Genomic DNA, 26,580 nt, shown 5'->3' with positions numbered 1-26,580 from the left:
CTCTAGGAATTAGGTATACAGAGATTTGAAGGACGTTAGAGAAGGCTAATATATTCATTGTCGTGCTCGGTGGTCTTGTGATTACCGTGTTGATCGTTTGGTAATATGAGAACTGCGGACTCATACCCAGCATAGGAGGACATTTACATGGCTTCCTCTGTGTCGTTGACTTCCAGCACGTATAGGAATCCTGTTCGTGATAAAGGGCTTCAGGTACCATCTGTTAACTATTTCTCTCTCGCACTGAATTTCGACTCTGAATAATCACTGGAGCTCTAAGCGTCCTTATGTAACCACTAACAGAAATACTACTACGACTACTAATACCACCATCACTACTACCAATTACAACAATTATTACTACCATCACAGCAATCATTAGTATCATCACATCAATTATTACTGCCATCACAGCAATTATTACTACGATCACAGCAAATATTACTACCATCACAGCAATTATTAGTACCATCATAGCACTTATTGCTACTATCACAGCAATTATTACTACCATCACAGCAATTATTAGTACCATCATAGCACTTATTGCTACTATCACAGCAATTATTACTACCATCACAGCAATTATTAGTACCATTATAGCACTTATTGCTACCATCAAAGCAATTACTACTATCATCACAGCAATTATTACTGTCATCACAGCAATTATTACTACAGTCACAGCAAATATTACTACCATCACAGCAATTAATAGTACTATCACAGCAATTATTACTACCTTCACAGCAATTATTAGTACCATCATAGCACTTATTGCTACCATCAAAGCAATTACTACTATCATCACAGCAATTATTACTGCCATCACAGCAATTATTACTACAGTCACAGCAAATATTACTACCATCACAGCAATTACTACTACCATCATAGCACTTATTGCTACCATCACAGCAATTATTACTACCATCACAGCCATTACTACTATCATCACAGCAATTATTACTACCATCACAGCAATTATTACTAAAGTCACAGCAAATATTACTACCATCACAGCAATTATTAGTACCATCACAGCAATTATTACTATCATCACAGCAATTATTACTACCATCACAGCAATTATTAGCACCATCAGAGCACTTATTGCTACCATCAAAGCAATTACTATTTACATCACAACAATTATTACTACAGTCACAGCAAATAGGGGTTTTCCCTCAACCCAATACGAGCAAATGCTGGGTAACTTTCGGTGCTGGACCCCGGACTCATTTTACCGGCATTATCACCTTAATTTCATTCAGACGCTAAATAACCTAGATGTTGATACAGCGTCGTAAAATAACCCAATAAAAAAGTCACAGCAAATATTACTACCATCACAGCAATTATTAGTACCATCATAGCAATTATTACTACCATCACAGCAATTATTAGTACCATCATAGCACTTATTGCTACCATCAAAGCAATTACTACTATCATCACAGCAATTATTACTGCCATCACAGCAATTATTACTACAGTCACAGCAAATATTACTACCATCACAGCAATTAATAGTACCATCACAGCAATTAATAGTACCATCACAGCAATTATTACTACCATCACAGCAATTATTACTACCTTCACAGCAATTATTAGTACCACCATAGCACTTATTTCTACCATCAAAGCAATTACTACTATCATCACAGCAATTATTACTGCCATCACAGCAATTATTACTACAGTCACAGCAAATATTACTACCATCACAGCAATTACTACTACCATCATAGCACTTATTGCTACCATCACAGCAATTATTACTACCATCACAGCAATTACTACTACCATTACAGCAATTATTACTACCATCACAGCAATTACTACTATCATCACAGAAATTATTACTACAATCACAGGAAATATTACTACCATCACAGCAACTATTAGTACCATCATAGCAATTAATAGTACCATCACAGCAATTATTACTACCATTACAGCAATTATTACTACCATCACAGCAATTATTACTACCATCACAGCAATTATTACTACCATCACAGCAATTACTACTACAATCACAGCAATTATTACTACCATTACAGCAATTACTACTACTATCACAGCAATTATTACTACCATCACAGCAATTATTACTACAGTCACAGCAATTATTACTACCATCACAGCAATTATTACTACAGTCACAGCAATTATTACTACAGTCACAGCAAATATTACTACCATCACAGCAATTATTACTACCATCACAGCAATTATTACTACAGTCACAGCAATTATTACTACAGTCACAGCAATTATTACTACAGTCACAGCAATTATTACTACAGTCACAGCAATTATTACTATAGTCACAGCAATTATTACTACAGTCACAGCAATTATTACTACCATCACAGCAATTATTACTACCATCACAGCAATTATTACTACAGTCACAGCAATTATTACTACAGTCACAGCAATTATTACTACAGTCACAGCAATTATTACTACAGTCACAGCAATTATTACTACAGTCACAGCAATTATTACTACCATCACAGCAATATTACTACCATCACAGCAATTATTACTACAGTCACAGCAATTATTACTACAGTCACAGCAATTATTACTACAGTCACAGCAATTATTACTACCATCACAGCAATTATTACTACAGTCACAGCAATTATTACTACAGTCACAGCAATTATTACTACCATCACAGCAATTATTACTACAGTCACAGCAATTATTACTACAGTCACAGCAATTATTACTACAATCACAGCAATTATTACTACAGTCACAGCAATTATTACTACAGTCACAGCAATTATTACTACAGTCACAGCAATTATTACTACAGTCACAGCAATTATTACTACAGTCACAGCAATTATTACTACAGTCACAGCAATTATTACTACAGTCACAGCAATTATTACTACAGTCACAGCAATTATTACTACCATCACAGCAATTATTACTACAGTCACAGCAATTATTACTACAGTCACAGCAATTATTACTACCATCACAGCAATTATTACTACAGTCACAGCAATTATTACTACAGTCACAGCAATTATTACTACCATCACAGCAATTATTACTACAGTCACAGCAATTATTACTACAGTCACAGCAATTATTACTACAGTCACAGCAATTATTACTACCATCATAGCAATTATTACTACAGTCACAGCAATTATTACTACCATCACAGCAATTATTACTACAGTCACAGCAATTATTACTACAGTCACAGCAATTATTACTACCATCACAGCAATTATTACTACAGTCACAGCAATTATTACTACAGTCACAGCAATTATTACTACAGTCACAGCAATTATTACTACTATCACAGCAATTATTACTACAGTCACAGCAATTATTACTACAGTCACAGCAATTATTACTACCATCACAGCAATTATTACTACAGTCACAGCAATTACTACTACAGTCACAGCAATTATTACTACAGTCACAGCAATTATTACTACCATCATAGCAATTATTACTACAGTCACAGCAATTATTACTACCATCACAGCAATTATTACTACAGTCACAGCAATTATTACTACAGTCACAGCAATTATTACTAGCATCACAGCAATTATTACTACAGTCACAGCAATTATTACTACAGTCACAGCAATTATTACTACCATCACAGCAATTATTACTACCATCACAGCAATTATTACTACAGTCACAGCAATTATTACTACCATCACAGCAATTATTACTATAGTCACAGCAATTATTACTACAGTCACAGCAATTATTACTACCATCACAGCAATTATTACTACCATCACAGCAATTATTACTACAGTCACAGCAATTATTACTACAGTCACAGCAATTATTACTACAGTCACAGCAATTATTACTACCATCACAGCAATTATTACCACCATCACAGCAATTATTACTACAGTCACAGCAATTATTACTACAGTCACAGCAATTATTACCACAGTCAGAGCAATTATTACTACCATCACAGCAAATATTACTACAGTCACAGCAATTATTACTACAGTCACAGCAATTATTAATACAGTCACAGCAATTATTACTACAGTCACAGCAATTATTACTACAGTCACAGCAATTATTACTACAGTCACAGCAATTATTACTACCATCACAGCAATTATTACTACCATCACAGCAATTATTACTACAGTCACAGCAATTATTACTACAGTCACAGCAATTATTACTACAGTCACAGCAATTATTACTACCATCACAGCAATTATTACTACAGTCACAGCAATTATTACTACCATCACAGCAATTATTACTACAGTCACAGCAATTATTACTACAGTCACAGCAATTATTACTACCATCATAGCAATTATTACTACAGTCACAGCAATTATTACTACCATCACAGCAATTATTACTACAGTCACAGCAATTATTACTACCATCACAGCAATTATTACTACCATCACAGCAATTATTACTACAGTCACAGCAATTATTACTACAGTCAGCAATTATTACTACAGTCACAGCAATTATTACTACAGTCACAGCAATTATTACTACAGTCACAGCAATTATTACTACAGTCACAGCAATTATTACTACCATCACAGCAATTATTACTACAGTCACAGTAATTATTACTACAGTCACAGCAATTATTACTACCATCACAGAAATTATTACTACCATCACAGCAATTATTACTACACTCACAGCAATTATTACTACCATCACAGCAATTATTACTACCATCACAGCAATTATTACTACCTTCAGAGCAATTATTAGTACCATCATAGCACTTATTGCTACTATCAAAGCAATTACTACTATCATCACAGCAATTATTACTGCCATCACAGCAATTATTACTACAGTCACAGCAAATATTACTACCATCACAGCAATTACTACTACCATCATAGCACTTATTGCTACCATCACAGCAATTATTACTACCATCACAGCAATTACTACTACCATCACAGCAATTATTACTACCATCACAGCAATTACTATCATCAGAGCAATTACTACTATCATCACAGAAATTATTACTACAATCACAGGAAATATTACTATCATCACAGCAACTATTAGTACCATCATAGCAATTAATAGTACCATCACAGCAATTATTACTACCATTACAGCAATTATTACTACCATCACAGCAATTATTACTACCATCACAGCAATTATTACTACCATCGCAGCAATTACTACTACAATCACAGCAATTATTACTACCATCACAACAATTACTACTACTATCACAGCAATTATTACTACCATCACAGCAATTATTACTACAGTCACAGCAATTATTACTACCATCACAGCAATTATTACTACAGTCACAGCAATTATTACTACAGTCACAGCAATTATTACTACCATCACAGCAATTATTACTACAGTCACAGCAATTATTACTACAGTCACAGCAATTATTACTACCATCACAGCAATTATTACTACAGTCACAGCAATTATTACTATAGTCACAGCAATTATTACTACAGTCACAGCAATTATTACTACCATCACAGCAATTATTACTACCATCACAGCAATTATTACTACAGTCACAGCAATTATTACTACAGTCACAGCAATTATTACTACAGTCACAGCAATTATTACTACAGTCACAGCAATTATTACTACCATCACAGCAATTATTACTACAGTCACAGCAATTATTACTACAGTCACAGCAATTATTACTACCATCACAGCAATTATTACTACAGTCACAGCAATTATTACTACAGTCACAGCAATTATTACTACCATCACAGCAATTATTACTACAGTCACAGCAATTATTACTACAGTCACAGCAATTATTACTACAGTCACAGCAATTATTACTACAGTCACAGCAATTATTACTACAGTCACAGCAATTATTACTACCATCACAGCAATTATTACTACAGTCACAGCAATTATTACTACAGTCACAGCAATTATTACTACAGTCACAGCAATTATTACTACCATCACAGCAATTATTACTACAGTCACAGCAATTATTACTACAGTCACAGCAATTATTACTACCATCACAGCAATTATTACTACAGTCACAGCAATTATTACTACAGTCACAGCAATTATTACTACCATCACAGCAATTATTACTACAGTCACAGCAATTATTACTACAGTCACAGCAATTATTACTACAGTCACAGCAATTATTACTACCATCATAGCAATTATTACTACAGTCACAGCAATTATTACTACCATCACAGCAATTATTACTACAGTCACAGCAATTATTACTACAGTCACAGCAATTATTACTACCATCACAGCAATTATTACTACAGTCACAGCAATTATTACTACAGTCACAGCAATTATTACTACCATCACAGCAATTATTACTACAGTCACAGCAATTATTACTACAGTCACAGCAATTATTACTACCATCACAGCAATTATTACTACAGTCACAGCAATTATTACTACAGTCACAGCAATTATTACTACAGTCACAGCAATTATTACTACAGTCACAGCAATTATTACTACCATCATAGCAATTATTACTACAGTCACAGCAATTATTACTACCATCACAGCAATTATTACTACAGTCACAGCAATTATTACTACAGTCACAGCAATTATTACTACCATCACAGCAATTATTACTACAGTCACAGCAATTATTACTACAGTCACAGCAATTATTACTACCATCACAGCAATTATTACTACCATCACAGCAATTATTACTACAGTCACAGCAATTATTACTACCATCACAGCAATTATTACTACAGTCACAGCAATTATTACTACCATCACAGCAATTATTACTACCATCACAGCAATTATTACTACAGTCACAGCAATTATTACTACAGTCACAGCAATTATTACTACAGTCACAGCAATTATTACTACAGTCACAGCAATTATTACTACCATCACAGCAATTATTACCACCATCACAGCAATTATTACTACAGTCACAGCAATTATTACTACAGTCACAGCAATTATTACTACAGTCACAGCAATTATTACTACCATCACAGCAAATATTACTACAGTCACAGCAATTATTACTACAGTCACAGCAATTATTACTACAGTCACAGCAATTATTACTACAGTCACAGCAATTATTACTACAGTCACAGCAATTATTACTACAGTCACAGCAATTATTACTACCATCACAGCAATTATTACTACCATCACAGCAATTATTACTACAGTCACAGCAATTATTACTACAGTCACAGCAATTATTACTACAGTCACAGCAATTATTACTACCATCACAGCAATTATTACTACAGTCACAGCAATTATTACTACCATCACAGCAATTATTACTACAGTCACAGCAATTATTACTACAGTCACAGCAATTATTACTACCATCATAGCAATTATTACTACAGTCACAGCAATTATTACTACCATCACAGCAATTATTACTACAGTCACAGCAATTATTACTACCATCACAGCAATTATTACTACCATCACAGCAATTATTACTACAGTCACAGCAATTATTACTACAGTCAGCAATTATTACTACAGTCACAGCAATTATTACTACAGTCACAGCAATTATTACTACAGTCACAGCAATTATTACTACAGTCACAGCAATTATTACTACAGTCACAGCAATTATTACTACAGTCACAGTAATTATTACTACAGTCACAGCAATTATTACTACCATCACAGAAATTATTACTACCATCACAGCAATTATTACTACACTCACAGCAATTATTACTACCATCACAGCAATTATTACTACCATCACAGCAATTATTACTACCTTCAGAGCAATTATTAGTACCATCATAGCACTTATTGCTACTATCAAAGCAATTACTACTATCATCACAGCAATTATTACTGCCATCACAGCAATTATTACTACAGTCACAGCAAATATTACTACCATCACAGCAATTACTACTACCATCATAGCACTTATTGCTACCATCACAGCAATTATTACTACCATCACAGCAATTACTACTACCATCACAGCAATTATTACTACCATCACAGCAATTACTATCATCAGAGCAATTACTACTATCATCACAGAAATTATTACTACAATCACAGGAAATATTACTATCATCACAGCAACTATTAGTACCATCATAGCAATTAATAGTACCATCACAGCAATTATTACTACCATTACAGCAATTATTACTACCATCACAGCAATTATTACTACCATCACAGCAATTATTACTACCATCGCAGCAATTACTACTACAATCACAGCAATTATTACTACCATCACAACAATTACTACTACTATCACAGCAATTATTACTACCATCACAGCAATTATTACTACAGTCACAGCAATTATTACTACCATCACAGCAATTATTACTACAGTCACAGCAATTATTACTACAGTCACAGCAATTATTACTACCATCACAGCAATTATTACTACAGTCACAGCAATTATTACTACAGTCACAGCAATTATTACTACCATCACAGCAATTATTACTACAGTCACAGCAATTATTACTATAGTCACAGCAATTATTACTACAGTCACAGCAATTATTACTACCATCACAGCAATTATTACTACCATCACAGCAATTATTACTACAGTCACAGCAATTATTACTACAGTCACAGCAATTATTACTACAGTCACAGCAATTATTACTACCATCACAGCAATTATTACCACCATCACAGCAATTATTACTACAGTCACAGCAATTATTACTACAGTCACAGCAATTATTACTACCATCACAGCAATTATTACTACCATCACAGCAATTATTACTACAGTCACAGCAATTATTACTACAGTCACAGCAATTATTACTACAGTCACAGCAATTATTACTACAGTCACAGCAATTATTACTACAGTCACAGCAATTATTACTACCATCACAGAAATTATTACTACAGTCACAGCAATTATTACTACAGTCACAGCAATTATTACTACAGTCACAGCAATTATTACTACCATCACAGCAATTATTACTACAGTCACAGAAATTATTACTACCATCACAACAATTATTACTACAGTCACAGCAATTATTACTACAGTCACAGCAATTATTACTACAGTCACAGCAATTATTACTACCATCACAGCAATTATTACTACAGTCACAGCAATTATTACTACAGTCACAGCAATTATTACTACCATCACAGCAATTATTACTACAGTCACAGCAATTATTACTACAGTCACAGCAATTATTACTACAGTCACAGCAATTATTACTACCATCATAGCAATTATTACTACAGTCACAGCAATTATTACTACCATCACAGCAATTATTACTACAGTCACAGCAATTATTACTACAGTCACAGCAATTATTACTACAGCCACAGCAATTATTACTACAGTCACAGCAATTATTACTACAGTCACAGCAATTATTACTACCATCACAGCAATTATTACTACAGTCACAGTAATTATTACTACAGTCACAGCAATTATTACTACCATCACAGCAATTATTACTACCATCACAGCAATTATTACTACACTCACAGCAATTATTACTACCATCACAGCAATTATTACTACCATCACAGCAATTATTACTACCTTCAGAGCAATTATTAGTACCATCATAGCACTTATTGCTACTATCAAAGCAATTACTACTATCATCACAGCAATTATTACTGCCATCACAGCAATTATTACTACAGTCACAGCAAATATTACTACCATCACAGCAATTACTACTACCATCATAGCACTTATTGCTACCATCACAGCAATTATTACTACCATCACAGCAATTACTACTACCATCACAGCAATTATTACTACCATCACAGCAATTACTATCATCACAGCAATTACTACTATCATCACAGAAATTATTACTACAATCACAGGAAATATTACTACCATCACAGCAACTATTAGTACCATCATAGCAATTAATAGTACCATCACAGCAATTATTACTACCATTACAGCAATTATTACTACCATCACAGCAATTATTACTACCATCACAGCAATTATTACTACCATCACAGCAATTACTACTACAATCACAGCAATTATTACTACCATCACAACAATTACTACTACTATCACAGCAATTATTACTACCATCACAGCAATTATTACTACAGTCACAGCAATTATTACTACCATCACAGCAATTATTACTACAGTCACAGCAATTATTACTACAGTCACAGCAATTATTACTACCATCACAGCAATTATTACTACAGTCACAGCAATTATTACTACAGTCACAGCAATTATTACTACCATCACAGCAATTATTACTACAGTCACAGCAATTATTACTACAGTCACAGCAATTATTACTACAGTCACAGCAATTATTACTACCATCACAGCAATTATTACTACAATCACGGCAATTATTACTACAGTCACAGCAATTATTACTACAGTCACAGCAATTATTACTACAGTCACAGCAATTATTACTACCATCACAGCAATTATTACTACCATCACAGCAATAATTACTACAGTCACAGCAATTATTACTACAGTCACAGCAATTATTACTACAGTCACAGCAATTATTACTACCATCACAACAATTATTAGTACCATCACAGCAATTATTACTACCATCACAGCAATTACTACTACTATCACAGCAATTATTACTACCATCACAGCAATTATTACTACAGTCACAGCAATTATTACTACCATCACAGCAATTATTACTACCATCACAGCAATTATTACTACAGGCACAGCAATTATTACTACCATCACAGCAATTATTACTATCATCACAGCACCTATTGCTACTATCACAGCAGTTACTACTATCATCACAGTAATTATTACTATCATCACAGGACCTATTGCTACTATCACAGCAATTACTACCATCACAGCAATTACTAGTATCATCACAGCAATTATTACTATCATCACAGTACCTATTGCTACTATCACAGCAATTATTACTACCATCACAGCAATTACTAGTATCACCACAGCAATTATTACTATCATCACAGCAGTTGCTACTACCACCAACACCATAAGTACTTTCCACATTATTAATTTACGCAGTCTGCATTTCTCATGTAAAATAGCACTCTTTATGGTCCATAATAGTTATGATGGCTCATGTCAAAAAAAGTAAAACCCTTTCATATGTGTCTTGAATAGACTACCTATATCCATTCTCGAAGTTACTGAGCTGGTATGTAACAGAAAGTGTGTGTCATTTACACCGACACTGCTTATTTATTTTAATTTTAAAAAGTGAGTCCATGAGAGCAAGATATGAATTGCTAAACTAAGAAGTGAACGAGGGATTAGGAAAACTAAGGAATTACGAAATGAGCCATAATTAATCGTAATTGTAAATAAACGACTGAAGATGCAAGTAAAAGCACACACTAGCACGAGTAGATTCTTCCCAACAGCGTACTCGAGATAGGCTACTTACATTCCTTTGGCGTACTGTCCTGCCCCGCAGCCCTGGGACAAGAGTGGTCGCAGACATTTCCTTCGGACATCGTGGCTTAAAGTGGGAATGTCTGGAAGAGACGAGGATGCACGTTAATATGTGGAGTAATTGAAGTGAAATTATGAAGAAGGCGATAAAAATAATTGTTGAGAAAATTAAATTTATTTTACCTGACGAGGAAAAGAGTTGTTGCAAAGAAAGGGCCAGGAGTATTATATGAACTCACAGTCTATATCAGTGGTGGGCAAAATGAACGCAACTCACAAGACAGGATTTAAATGGCAACTGCATACTGTGGCAGGGGTTGCACTCTACAGTGCAGTGACGGATTTACAGACAGTTGCGCCACTACACTCCTACCTATCATATGTAATTAGAATAGTCCATTCACGTGATATTTAATTAATCATTTTTCAAAGCAATTTCTTCGAAATTGGGCTTTATATCTGTGCATGCTATTTTCAGTTGCGCAAGAAGATGAGCATCGCTTAAGCGGGATCTGAGACTGGACTTTATAAATTTCATTTTAGACAACAGCTGTTCGCACTGATAGGTTGATGAATACATACCGTCACTTCCCATAACTATGGTCCTGGAACACAACTATGGTCCAAGATACAATCATTTAAAGATCATTGTAGAAGTAACTTAGACCGTTCGTAGATAGCTGCAGTGACTTGAATTCAAACTACAGTACAGCAAGAATATAGATAAACGAGGTACTACGTTATGGAGTACAAAATTTGAATAGTTGTATCGTGGACAATAGTTATGTTCCAGGACCATAGTTGTGGAAAATGACGGTACTCATTATTTTTGAAGCAAACTGTCTAAGCAGGGGATATGTAGTACTGGACATCTTTTAAACAATTTTAGCCCCCAGTAGACCTTCACATTCTGCTTTCAAGAAGCCATCATTCTGCAAATCCAGTACCTCTAACTGCAATTCTGGGATAACATTTTCAATTTAAACATGAAAAGGAGTGGCAAAAATATTGAAATCTTTCTCCATCCTTTGAATATCACTGAATCTGTGTTCTTTGAACTCGTATAATAGGTGACTTATTTTAAGAATGTACATATTTAAGTTCGCGTCCTGAATATTTGTAACATCCTAAACATGAGAAATGAAAGAACCGTGTTTCTTGTAAGTGTGATATCCTCTCGATTCATATGATTTTGCGAAAGACATTGTATCACTAATGAAGCTCCGAAGTACAGCAATCCAGTATAATCCGCCACGTACACGCGCAGTATTTTCTTGGAGTGGAGGATGGGAAAGGTAGGGGGCTAAGTTTGATGTTTCGCTGAGGTCTGACGTCACCATTGGTCTATTGGTTCAAGGCTTGAGCTTGCTCGAAAGCAACGGGGATCATGAAGTTGGAAGATTGAAAGTGAAAGACAACTTCTGTTATCAGTAAAATGTTATAAAATGGAGTGGAGTAAGCTTTGACATATAAGTGTAGACAGATGCAAGTTGTCCTCAATAGAAAAATAAATTTATACAGATAGATCATAGGCCTAAATATGGAGATTACGTAGTAAGAATAATTACTTATTATTTCGTCGAACATATACTCGTACTCTAATATAATCTATGGAAGAAAATAAGAAATAAGTTTAAGGTTTAATTTTATTCATCAGCGTAAACGGAAGCGATGATGGTTTCGGTAGAAGATTGTAGAGTTTTGTACCAAAATGACAAGTTTGGTAAATTTTCGTGCATGGTTTGTACGTTGAACAAAAATACAATTTTGTAGGTGCAAAGTAAATAAAATTCGGCAAATAGAGGACTTCAAATTAATTATGAGAATGAGTTCTTGCTAGAGATGAACAAAACTAACTGCCGCACTCGCTCGCTGTGTTCGCTGTATTTGTCTTTCGAGTCTCGGCTCGTCATTCTCGCTGCGCTTCGATTCTCGCTCGTCATTCTCGAAATAGCATTTGGTTGGCGTGGAAAGATTTCGTAACTTTGAATAACATACATCATTGAAATAAATAATATTATAGACGTTTAAATGAGACAAAAAGACAAAACAGAACAGTATCTTAGTTATCAAAATGTTCTGGTTCTATTATATGATATGATCTATGGTTATATAAATAAAAAACAAGAATTCTCAAATAAATTTGCATTTATAAGAAACATAAAACATGACATTAATATCTTTTAACTTGAGATTGCACACTTGATCTTAAGCACATGAAAAGAAAATTCCTAGCCTTTTAATAAGGTCCTAGTAATTAAATAAAGACTGGGGTACGGATTACTATACACTGAAAGCTAGAGATGATGTTTCAAATAGGCTACTTGATTGTTTAATAGTACATTATGCAACGAGCCTATAATGATAGTAATTAAGACGCGAGTATGTTTGTTTATGAAGCTCGTTTCATAATTTTCATACGAGCGTCTTAATTACCATTATAGGCAAGTTTCATACGACTTTTTATGCTCGACCATATTTTTAACTTGAAATTATTGAGAAGTATTCATTTTATTCGTATCTGACTGAAGATCGGAAGTGACCTTGTGCATAGCTCGTAAATTGTGAGATGTGCGCAGACGCGAAAGTATTGATTTTTTCCGAGGAACAATAATGTCATTGACCTTGATGTAATCTAGAGAATAACATGAACTAATTTTGATATAACCTGGAAATTGATTTAGAATTGAAAAACGAGATGACAAATTGAATTTATTTGAATATTATTTACAATTAACGCTAATTATTATAGTAACAGAACATAATCTTCTGCGACAGTATTGGATTTCCAGCCTCCGTGACGTTTCCCTCGTTGTCTTTCGATTGCATACCCGAGAATAATCGAAAACCTGAACTTTAATGAATAGGTGTATGTACTTTAATGACATGCATTAAAGGACTGCTACCAGGTGTATACAGTAATTACTACATTTCGGCATGGTCGAGCATAAACATATATAACAGTTGCCAAAGTAGATAAAAGTTCAGTAAGGTATAAACAAATGCTGACTTCGGGACTTGATCTCAATATCGAGTCTCTGAAAACTCACAGCCAGTCTTTATGTCAAGGACGCGACGTAATACAACATTGCAATACGGGTTTTCGGCTTTACGGGCGCTGTTTCGTTTTCTCGATCGTTGTTCATCTCTAGTTCTTACCTATAGGCATGCATTGAAAATATATACGATAAACTCTTATAAGACATCGAGGTTCTAATAATTGAATACCTCTCTGGAAGAAGGATGTAACATTCCTGAAACTTGTGATGTAGGTGGAAAAAGTAATTTAAATCATTTACTTACAAGTTACAACAATAAATTATTGCTTTCAATGACTGAATAAACTTGTATTCTTGTTTAATCAAATGGTTGTGATAGTGAATATAGACCTAATGAAATATGCCCCTAAAATTATTTCTCTTTCTCTTGAGACATGAATTACAGTTTTGTTGGTCATATTCTTATTCTGGAGAGGTCTTCAATTGTAGAGTTGTGACATTACATGAATTTTTATCGCCTCGAACGACGTTAAAACAGAAGACGATCCCTCAGGAAGGTTTCTCTCAGTCGGGATCAGTGAAAATGTGGACAAAACTTGAGTGTTTAGCAACTATAATCTATTTATCACTCTGGTGATTGTGCGGTAATTAGATATCGAAGGCTAAAGAATATAGGAACGAGGAAGAACTTTTGCGCTCTGTACCACATTTTTGGGCTATCGAATAAAATACATGTTTCACTGTGTTCGAATGCCCTCTACGTTTGCGGATTTTTTTTCGAAATATGAGAACAAAATCCATTTTTTTAGTACAAGTAGGAGATTTGAGATGCCTATCATTGCAGTATCTATAATTAAATAAATTACGTAACTGTTGTTTTTCAGATATGTAAACTATTAATTATGATTATGATTATATGATTATGTCTCGTGACGAGAATATTGTACGAAATGGAAATATAAAAATTGGAAATTTATCTTTTGAAGAGGTGGAGAAGTTCAAATATCTTGGAGCTACACTATCAAATATAAATGATACTCGGGAGGAAATTAAACACAATAAATATGGGAAATGCCTGTTATTATTCGGTTGAAAACCTTTCATCATCCAGTCTGCTGTCAAAAAATCTGAAAGTTAGAATTTATAAAACAGTTATATTACCGGTTGTTCTTTATGGTTGTGAAACTTGGACTCAACTACACGCATTGTATTCTTCACCTGACATAATTAGGAACATTAAATCCAGACGTTTGAGATGGGCAGGGCTTGTAGCACGTATGGGCGAATCCAGAAATGCATATAGAGTGTTAGTTGGGAGGCCGGAGGGAAAAAGACCTTTGGGGAGGCCGGGACGTAGATGGGAAGAGAATATTAAAATGGATTTGAGGGAGGTGGGATATGATGACAGAGACTGGATTAATTTTGCTTAGGATAGGGACCTATGGCGGGCTTACGTGAGGGAGGCAATGAACCTTCGATTTCCTTAAAAGCCAGTAAGTAAGTATTATTATTATTATTATTGTTATTATTATTATTATTATTATTCATCGTCTTCAGAATTATATTACTTCCATAAAAGTTTTGTTTCGAAAGTGTACGTAACGGGTACACACTGCATAGAAGTCTATTTTGAAGCTGGTAGAAACATAACCTATACGTAGACTAAGCAAAAATATTTCTCAGGTTTTACAATCTGGTGGACAAACAATCCAAAGTACACCTCTCTTTGCGTTGTCTTTGTGTTTTGTTTAAAATAAATATACTTGGATTTAAACTGTCTATCCTATTTGGCCACTGTTGGAATTCTTCCTTCATTAATTTATATTTTGAGTTGTTTGTGTTTGATTTGCAGTAAATTATGAAAGAGAATTAATTATCGTACTATAGTGCCATCATAAAATAATATAATAAATAACTTCATTTAACCGCATTTTTTAATTTATTGTAAATATTATAGAAATTGTTCGATAAAATAAATTTTGGTTACTAAGCACCTACTTTAAATTACCTGTCAATATAATTAGATAATTAATGAATGTACGAGTCACATGATTTAATTTAATGACAAATAATATATTAGACTAGAGCTGGGGACGGAGCGAGTAGAACTGTTGAGTTACTCGGTTCTATCGGTTTATGTGCTTGGCAGCGGAGCACAGAAGTTACTCGGTTAACCGTAGCCGTTACCGGCCAGTTCAAACGTTCTAACAGAGTTCACGTGTTTCCCTTAATTCTAGCAGACAACAACGTAGGTACTGTTATATTTAAATATTTTCTGCTGCAGGACAAATTATTTCCTTATCCCCAAGGCGGGCTGAAAGGCCTCTAGTATTGAAGAGGAGATCATCCTATTATATGACCTGTCAAGTGGGCCTAATGAACACTGACAGTCTGAACCTATTACTGTACATAATTTATTTATTTATTTATTTATTTATTTATTTATTTATTTATTTATTTATTTATTTATTTATTTTTATTTATTTAGGATATTAACGTGCAAAACAACAGCACAAGGCCAATTACTGTTTAGCACAAGAAACAAAACAAATCAACAAATGATGATGAGAATGAATGATAGAAAATGGCAGTGAGATGAAATACAATCAATATAACTGTCTATAAGTAATATTGTAAAGATATGCAATTGACAAGAATAGTATGATACATATATTTTAACAAATGGCATAAATTAATAAAACTGACATAAAAACTCAAAAGATATACTACACATTAAATGGATCCAAGTTCATTCCATGCAAATTAGCATATTTAATACATCTGCAGACCGGAGAGAGAGATTTAGAATTTATATTATAAAACAATTTATGAAACCTTAAACCTTTAGCAGGAATACGAAGACTGATATTGCTTATGAAAGATTCACAATCAATATCACCCTTAATGACTTTACAAAAAAATAAATAATCAAGATCCTGACGTCTGGTAAACAAACTACCGCAATTGAAATATTTGCAATTAATCTCATAGTTATAATCGGAATTTGGTAAAAATCTATAAGAACACAAGGAAATAAATTTTCTTTGAATATTCTCTAATTTATCCGAGTCAGTGGAAGTAATGGAGTTCCATACAACAGATGCATATTCAAGCTTGGATCTAACCAATGTATAGTATAAAATTAATAAACACATAGGAGTAGAAAAAGAATAAGTTATAGATCTAATTAGACCAAGCATTCATAATGAATGGGTATAAATATATTGCACATGATCATGAAAATATAATTTTGAATCAAGTAAGACACCAAGATCTCTAATACAATCTTTCTTAGTAATTACGACATTACTAAGAGAATAATTAAATTTTTGGGAAGTAGTTTTCCGTGAGAAGGAAATAACAAAAGTTTTGGATTGATTAATTTTCATTCCATTTTCAACAGACCATTGTAAAATTGAATTAATGTCATTTTGAAGAATTTGACAATCAGCCGAACTATTAATTTTACGAAAGATTTGAGATCATCCGCAAATAAAAGGCAGCTAGAACTTATTCTTTTACTTATATCATTTATAAATAATAAAAATAGGAGAGGTCCCAATGTAGACCCTTGAGGAACTCCGCATACACTATTAAATGGAACCGAGAGAGAATTACCTAGTCGAACACAAGACTGTCTATCTGTTAAATAATTTTCAAACCAATTAACGTAGTTAGTGGAGAGACCAAAATTACTTAATTTATTTAATAAAATTTTGTGAGGAACAACATCAAATGCTTTGCTAAAATCAAAATAAATTGAGTCAATTTGACCTTGAGTTTCGACAACAGGCATAATGAGATTGAGATAGGAAACTAAATTTGTAGTAGTAGATTTCCCTCTAATAAATCCATGTTGGGCCGAATTGATCTTATTTTTGACATAAAATGAAATGTGTTTGTGAATAATTTTTTCAAAAATTTTAGAAAAATTGTTTAGGATAGAAATGGGTCTATAATTAGTAACACTGTTTTATTACCATTTTTAAAAACTGGAATAATGGATGCTTCCTTCCAAAGTGATGGGTAAATTCCTGTTTTTAAACTTAGATTGAATAAAAAAGTTAAAATGGGTATGAAAATATTAGAGCAACCCTTGATTATAAAATTAGGAATGCTATCTGTACCTTTAGATTTATTAGGCTTTAGCTTTTTAATGGCTTTAATTACATCATCAGATGTAATTTTAGGCAGGGGCAAACAGTCAGCAATATTAAAATCATAAGTAATGAAATTAGAGTTACAATTTTGTTGAACAGATTTAAATTGACTAGCAAATGCATTTGCAATTTCTTTTTCATCTGTGATGTGAACACCATTTATTATTAATTCTGTGGGATTGCTATTAGTTTTTCGAAACGTTTCTACATATTTCCAAAATTTATTTGGTTCATGCTTTAGGTTATCATCAATTGATTGTAACCATTTGAATTTATCGGATTTAATCATGGCTTTGACTTGTTTTCTAAATTTAGAAAAAATTTGATAATGATGATCAGTTTTATATTTTTTGTAATTTTTATGAGCTTTATTTTTTTTCTTAATAAGCTGACGTAATTCGTTACCATTTAGGATAGTGCGATTTTTTAACAAATGTGACAGGGACACAAAAAGATATAGCATTGCTTATAATTTGAGACAAGGAATTTGCAGCAGTGTTTACATTAGTAGTCTGATATATGCTAGTCCAATCATAATTGTATAGAATAGAATAAAGATTCAGATAATCACCTTGAGAATAATTTAAATATGAACTGATATGACAGTGTTCCGGTAACGATAAATTTACTTCAATATAAATAGAGATAGATGGATGATAAATATCCTCTAAAACTAGAGAGTGATCGGCAAGTTTAACTGTACTGTTATTGACATTAGTAAAAACCAAATCAAGAAGATTTTTACTCGTAACAGTAGAGTTAATTTGATTTAATCCAAGAAGGCAGGAGGAGGAATATAAATCCTTAGCCTTAATTTTAGAGTAATAATGCGTATCATTAAGATTAAAACCAGTTGACCAGTTCATACCCGGAGTATTGAAATCACCAAGGATTACTATTCTAAAATTTTGAGTGTCAAGATTTATTTCAAGAAAATTAAGATAAGATTTTAAGTGACTGTGATCTGTATCAGGAGAGAAATAATGGTTACCAATTAACAGATTAAAACCATCAGCCATTCTAATTTCAACCCATACGCATTCACTAATAATTTCTAAGTCAAAACGCCTTCTAGTAAAAGGTAACTGGTTGCTAATCGCTGTTAGGACACCACCACCTCTTTTTTTGTTAGTGTCTTCAAACAGCCTGTCTGCACGAAACACAGTATAATTATTAGGAAATAAATTAGAATTAATTACTGACTCAGATAACCATGTTTCAGTGAGACAGATAATGAGATCATTATTACTCACTATATTTTGAAAAATTTCATCAACTTTAGTGTTAAGCCCACGAACATTTTGGTAGAAAATCTCAAGATGATTAATAGAACTGAACATTGAAAGTGAGAGCGAGCAAGACTAAGACTAAGAGGCATTTCCCTGAGAATCAACGGAATTCGAATAGGCAGAATGCGCAAAATGCTGCTCAGGCTTTAATTTACCATAAAAAGGTGCAATTAGGCAACCTGCAGGCCAAACTTCAGGATTGTTAATGGAATCGAAATCCCTCACATCAACAGTGATGTGAAAGGAAGAATATGATTGATATTTAGTTTTTAGTTTAGTTACAGCGAGAGATTTTAGTTGAAGTTGATTCTTCAGAGAGTCCTCTATATTGCTTGTGCTGACTTTTGAACTAAATCTCGAAACAAATAGAGATTTAGTTTTTATTCTCACAGGGGCCATTTCAATGTTGCTCGTAGCCAATGTTCCAACTTTGGGTTCTCTTTTTTATATTTCTTACGAGATAGCCTACCAATTGAAAACCTTCAGAGTCGTTGGCAGATGTTGAAGCAGTGGCCTGATTAAGTTCAAGATTGTTAATAATAATATTATTTTTTATTATTATTATTATTATCATCATCATCAACATATTAGAGTGTTTGATCAATATTAAAATATGTTAAAAAAAGAAGTGCATTATATTTTTCTTCTATTTGTGTTTATTGGATTTGTGTTACCTCATCAGTCATCATTTTATTTGTATTTATTTCTACGAATTATGTTACCTAATTATCTACTTTAATTTATCAATAACATTACTCTTCACCAAAGAGAACATGGTTGTATTGAAGGGTAGTAATGTTATAAAATAAATAAACGTTATGTTCTTCAGTTTAAGATTCCACGTTTTATTGATTATTTTATCCACTTTCCGTAATAGTAAATAATTCTGTGTATTATTTTTAAGTGTTTTAGGCAGCGCTTCATGGAGCCCGTTTCTTTCTCTCTTCTTTTTTACTTAGCTGCAGCGTTTAACGTTTACCTCACATGTTAATTTATTAGCTGTTAGTATTATAAATTATTTTATCAATTTTATTTCATCTGTAAAGTATAACAACACTGAAAGTTAAATAGGCCTTTCATACAAAATAACTCTGCAAATAGTTGTAATCACGCTAATGAAATTTGCAACCGCCATTTTGCAATGAAGAGAAGCACTTTTTTTCTCGTCAATTGGCAAAGCGAAAGCTCTTTACTACAAAGCTTTTAAAACACGCTTGGTTTCACTTTCAAAGTACGTTCTAAAATCGACTCAATCTATCTAAATTTTAAATCTGCCGCCACAAATTTGTACTCTGTACTGTACTCGGTTCAACCGAGTAATGACATCACAGTAACTGCTCCGAACCGAACCGCTCCGTCCCCAGCCCTATATTAGACCGTTGCTATACGCTCCGAATGCAATGTGTATTTGACAGACACAATTATATATTTCAGGATACTGGTACCTTGTGTCGAAGCGGATAAAGTTGCTTCTGGATGTTGTTGGCGAGACGCCCTGCTTCACAGATCTACATTCGCATCCTGGCGCGCTCTTCAAGCAGCACTGCAATGTCATAATGTTAGTGTCACATTTGAAGTATTCAAACTGTGCGCTAGACTCGCTAGAGTTTTAGGGAAATGTTAGAAAAACTAATAAGCATTTCTAATTATATGTTAAGTTTTCCATGTTCTTCATTTAACAACTTTTTTTTTTTTTTTTTTTGGAGAATTCAAAGTAATAAAAATGTAATTTTGGCTTGTGGCTGGATAGTTTTTAATAGATTAGTATCTCACAGGTCCCCATAATGTTCTTGTAATGGAATGGCTTTAGCAACAAATCTGAATAGAAACCCTAAGTATAGAATTTAGATTTAATTCGTCTTTATTTATGAACTAAGGGATCTCCATATTGTTGTAAATATTTTGCATATGCCTAAAGGTTATTCTGTATTTCCTCATTCCGATGAAGGCTGCACTCACAAGCAAACATTGTCATGGGAGCAGATAAAAAGTTTTTTTTTTTTTTCACCATGTTAACAATGTCAAATCAAGTGCTTATATAAATTTTGACCTCTCGAGCGGAATTACGAGAGCCATGAAGAAAGTACATTTCCCTGGTATCGTTTACAGAAAGAAAACACAATTTCATGGAAAGATTTATTGTAACAGATGCATCAATTGTTGAGCTATTTTTCAAAATATTCCCTACCAGAATTGAGACATTTGTCATACCATAGGATCAACTTTTGTATCCTTATGTCGTAGATGTCTGCTGCCTGGGATCGAAACCAGTGTGTGACAGCCGTCTGCACCTCTCAGTTGATCCCACGGTATTGAAAAGGTCTCAATTTTGGTGGTGAATATGTTGAAAAATAGCTGAACAATTTGCTGTATCTGTTCCAATAAACCTTTCCATGGAATTGTGTTTTCTTTCTGTAAACGGCCACGGGAAAACTTACTTTTTGGACTGTCCTTGTAATTGCGCTTGAGTAGTCAAAATTTGTACAAGCACTTGTTTTGACATTATTAACATGATGGAAGAAAAAAAATAACTTTTTTTATCTGCTCCCATGAGAATATTTGATTGTCAGATTTCTCACTGCCTAACAATACATTGTCCGTGGCCGAATTTGAATGCGATGTATTTCGATCATGAGACAAGAACGGTAACAATAATACTGGTCAACAAAATTAAAACATATCTTTTTGTTAAAAGATAAAGAAGGAGTGATTCTTATATTATTTTTCGTGCTGATTTCAAATATGTTTTCAAAATTCTTCTGTCACGCAGGGTTTTTGAGTAATCATATGAAATGTAATTCAAATTTTTCTAGTATTGATACCTTGTAATATTTTACCATCATATTTATTTACCTAAAATGTGTATGAAATAGATTTTAGGCTATACTTGGCTTGGGAAACATCTCTTTTGAGTGTCCAGCAGTAGTCTGCCAGAATATTTGGGCTCCATTTTTCCTGGTAGTGCCTTTTCATTTCAGAAAAATCCTGATGAAAACGTTCCCCATGATCGTCGCTCACTACCCGAAGATTTTGAGAAGAAAAAAATAGATGAGAATCCAAGAAATTATTTTGAGAGACATACTACACCCCATCACGTTATAGTTCTGAAGCAGTTCGCTGACAAATTCCCTGTAATCTTCTGATCTGTGGTCCTAGAAAGTAACAATCTGTTGAACGAGCCTTAGGATCCCGGCTTATCATTGGAACTGGAAAAGGCATACGACGGTATCCTTTTATCCAACCAGTTAATATAATTACACGGAGCACAACAGATTTTGAGGGGTCCAGTTCCTGTCCTCATCTATTTTGAAATCAAAGCAACACTCGTAAGCTCTTTTAACTAGTGCAGTAAAAATTCACCTGTATGCTTTCAGAGTTAACTAACCACAAACGTAACAAAAATTGTTTATGTGATTTATATAATATTCCGAGGTATGTTTCACTTTATAAGATACTTTTACCACACTTAAAATCAGGACAAAGAAAACATGGGTTATGAAACTTGTTTCATGATTGTAAGTTCCAACTCAATTGAGAACTAAAACTAACTCTCACAGTCTTATGAAGATTAAAATTTATTTTTATGAATTCTGACTTCACAGGCAACAGTGATCTAAAGTTACAGGTCAATTGTTAAAGCAATAAATTGAAATATTTGAAATATTTCCTTTCCATTAGCATGTTAAGGGCTGTAGGCCTATATATCAATAAAAATAAATTGAGTGGTAGAAAAATTCTGACTTCATTTTTGGAATCAGCAGATGAAATTACATAAGAAATAGCAGAAATGTTACATTTAACAAAGTCACTGTTGACCAGTGTAATTAAATCCCAGGTCGGAAGCCTGATGAAAATGTGAACAAAAAGAGAATGTTCAAGGTAATGTATACATAGGCTATAATTATTTGTTCATTCATTTTCTTTGTATGATAATGTATCCATTTTATATTAAAAGTTTATACCAGCTTACATTAATTAGTTTTGAAGTTCATTTTACTTACTGTACTGTTCGCGGCCTTGCAGGCACGTTAACTTGTAAGAAACATTTCAATTAAACATTTCAAAAGTGAGAGTTTAGAATGTAATATCTAAATGTAAGTGTACAATTAGGGGGGCTCGACGGTAGCGCAGTGGTTGAGGCGCTACACTATAAAGTCGAACGTCGCGGGTTCAACTCCTGATGGGATCGTAGCATCTTCCAATTGACCTAATCCTTCCGGTTGAACTATGGCCCTGATGTTGATTCAGCCTCTAATAAAATGAATATCAGGGAGCTTTCCTTGGCAAGCACTTGGGAATGACATACTGCCATTAATGCCGATTGCCTGCAAAGATGGGAATCTTTAACCTCCCGCTACCGTGTGGTCCTTCATAACTAGAGACAGGGTTTCCATCACTATCAAATGGCCAAATATGCACAAGGAAGAAAAAAACACTGAAAATGTGCACTATCAAAATTGAAACTTACATTTTATTTTCGAATGGCACAATGTACTACTAATAGTCTTTCCAAATTTCTAAGATATTCTTTCCCCTTGATCCACTGTGCCACGAGATCTCTACTCGAACATTTAATCGGGGCATTACAACACTTCACAGATCACCACAGAACACAAATACAGCAGCTAATTTACAAAACACCTGTACATGTAGCCTACTACAGACCTTCTACCTATTTACCTTTCCAAATTAAAGGCATGTTAGGAGAAGTATATTAGTGCTATTGCCGCCAAGCTACAAAGTATGGGAGGGAGCAGAAGAGGCATCCTTCTAATAATAATTTTAGCCTGAGGGTAAGAGTTGTATAGAACAGGAGTGTGGAATTCCAGTGTGACAATACAGTGAGAGTATTAGCTATTAAGGTTCAAAGTCCTCGGTTAGAAACCCTGCAAACCGTTAGCATTTCACTTATATTTTTCAGTACATATTATACTCAAATATTGTAAGCTCAGCAATACCAAACTCTACGAGGCAACATTTATAAAATGCAGTATCATGCGATTTAATATAAAATATGCAATGAAATTATAAAAATGGACGTAATATGCAACATAAACCTCAAAATATGCGTTATTAAACTTAAAGTCTAAAAAACATGCATAATGCATGAATTTACCACTAAAAATACTAAATATGCAAATATGCATGGAAAAAGTATACATATTTCGAATCACTAAGTCATGAAACGGATATTTAGGCCTACAAAGCTTGAGAACTGTAGCAAGCTTATATAAAGACATGCATTTGCATGGAAATCCTACCTACAATAGTGACAACCTACTTGATGCGTTCATTTAATTTGTAGAAGAAACTGTAACAATTTTATGTAACAACTTCCAAGTCGTAAGTATTGTGTGTACAGAAACATATTATGGTGGAATGCCTCAAATTGGAGTCAGTAAATAATGTCGTTTGATACCGGTACATTGTTACAATTATAAAAATAAGAAAGAAAAGTTCACATGCGAAGCTATCAATATTTGGACTTGAACTTCACCAATATCAGAAATAATTCTGCGCTTTTGCAAAACTAGTTATTTGAAACATTATAACAACGTCTACATATGGGATTCTAATAATACTTGCATACTATGCGGAATTTATATGAAGAAGTAGAATAAAGGCCTACTGTAATTATTTACTATGTGCTTTGCTCAGAATATTATTAATTAATATTTTAATTGTGGATACTTACCCTCAAACTGAAATTTAGAGTCCGAATAAAATATGTAAAATCACTAATTTACTTTTTCCCTTGCATAGCAACGGAAACTATTGTTTGTAAGATGCAATTCTTACTAAGCCCTGGTCATTTGAGCAAATATCTTACTATAATAATACCGGAAAGCTAGCAGTTTTTCGCGCGAACGACGTTGGTGCTGCTACCTAGGCGGCCGGTATGGAGATACTCGCGAAACAAGCTGTAATCAACTGCAATGTATATTGTTCCTGGGCTAGTTAATAGTTTTCTTAATTAGTGCTGTGTTAAAATGTCAGGGTGTATATGTGCTCTTTATAATTGCTACAATTACAGCATTACAAATTGCTCCAAATCGTACTTTCGATTTCCGAGAGTTCATAAAACGCGAATCAACAAAAGTCCTAATGCCTTTGTCTCTGTGTTGATAGAACAATAAAAATTAGCTTTTTTATTTAGGCCTAATAAATGAATAGAAGTTAAAATATATTGGAAATTTTAAGGTTTAGCAAATTAAGTTTTATTTATGTCCACATTCCTTTGCTAATTATTACAAGCATCAGATTACTACCATTTTTATCTTTGCAGTTGTCAGCAATGGGTATATAAAGCGTTATTGTAAATTCATTCCTAATGTCAGAATTAATTTTGTCCCACTAAAGCGAAGAAAACCTACGCAACAATTAATTATGGAAAATAATATGAAGCATGCAAAATTTTTCATAATGTTTATTTTATTTTATTGGGTTATTTTACGACGCTGTATCAATATCTAGGTTATTTAGCGTCTGAATGGAATGAAGGTGATAATGCCGGTGAAATGAGTCCGGGGTCCAGCACCGAAAGTTACCCAGCATTTGCTAGTATTGGGTTGAGGGAAAACCCCGGAAAAAACCTCAACCAGGTAACTTGCCCCGACCGGATTTCG

At 33.5% G+C, this 26,580-nt stretch overlaps 1 protein-coding gene across 1 annotated transcript in view; it reads right to left on the bottom strand.

Moving 5' to 3' along the window:
- Window positions 1-25,744, bottom strand: part of LOC138710037 (uncharacterized) — a 44,375-nt gene extending 18,631 nt beyond the window's left edge. The window contains exons 1-3 of the mRNA XM_069840691.1: window positions 25,650-25,744; window positions 21,400-21,497; window positions 11,499-11,589 (exon numbers count right to left, since the gene is read on the bottom strand). Of these exons, the coding sequence (XP_069696792.1) occupies window positions 11,499-11,568 (70 nt within the window). The 5' untranslated portion in view covers window positions 11,569-11,589; window positions 21,400-21,497; window positions 25,650-25,744. The remainder of the gene's footprint in view (window positions 1-11,498; window positions 11,590-21,399; window positions 21,498-25,649) is intronic.
- Window positions 25,745-26,580: the final 836 nt, after the last annotated feature.

The sequence above is a fragment of the Periplaneta americana genome, chromosome 12 (genome assembly GCF_040183065.1).
Source record: "Periplaneta americana isolate PAMFEO1 chromosome 12, P.americana_PAMFEO1_priV1, whole genome shotgun sequence".
NCBI lineage: Eukaryota > Metazoa > Arthropoda > Insecta > Blattodea > Blattidae > Periplaneta > Periplaneta americana.
Note: the sequence above shows the minus strand (reverse complement) of the source record. Positions and strands in the feature narration are given on the sequence as shown.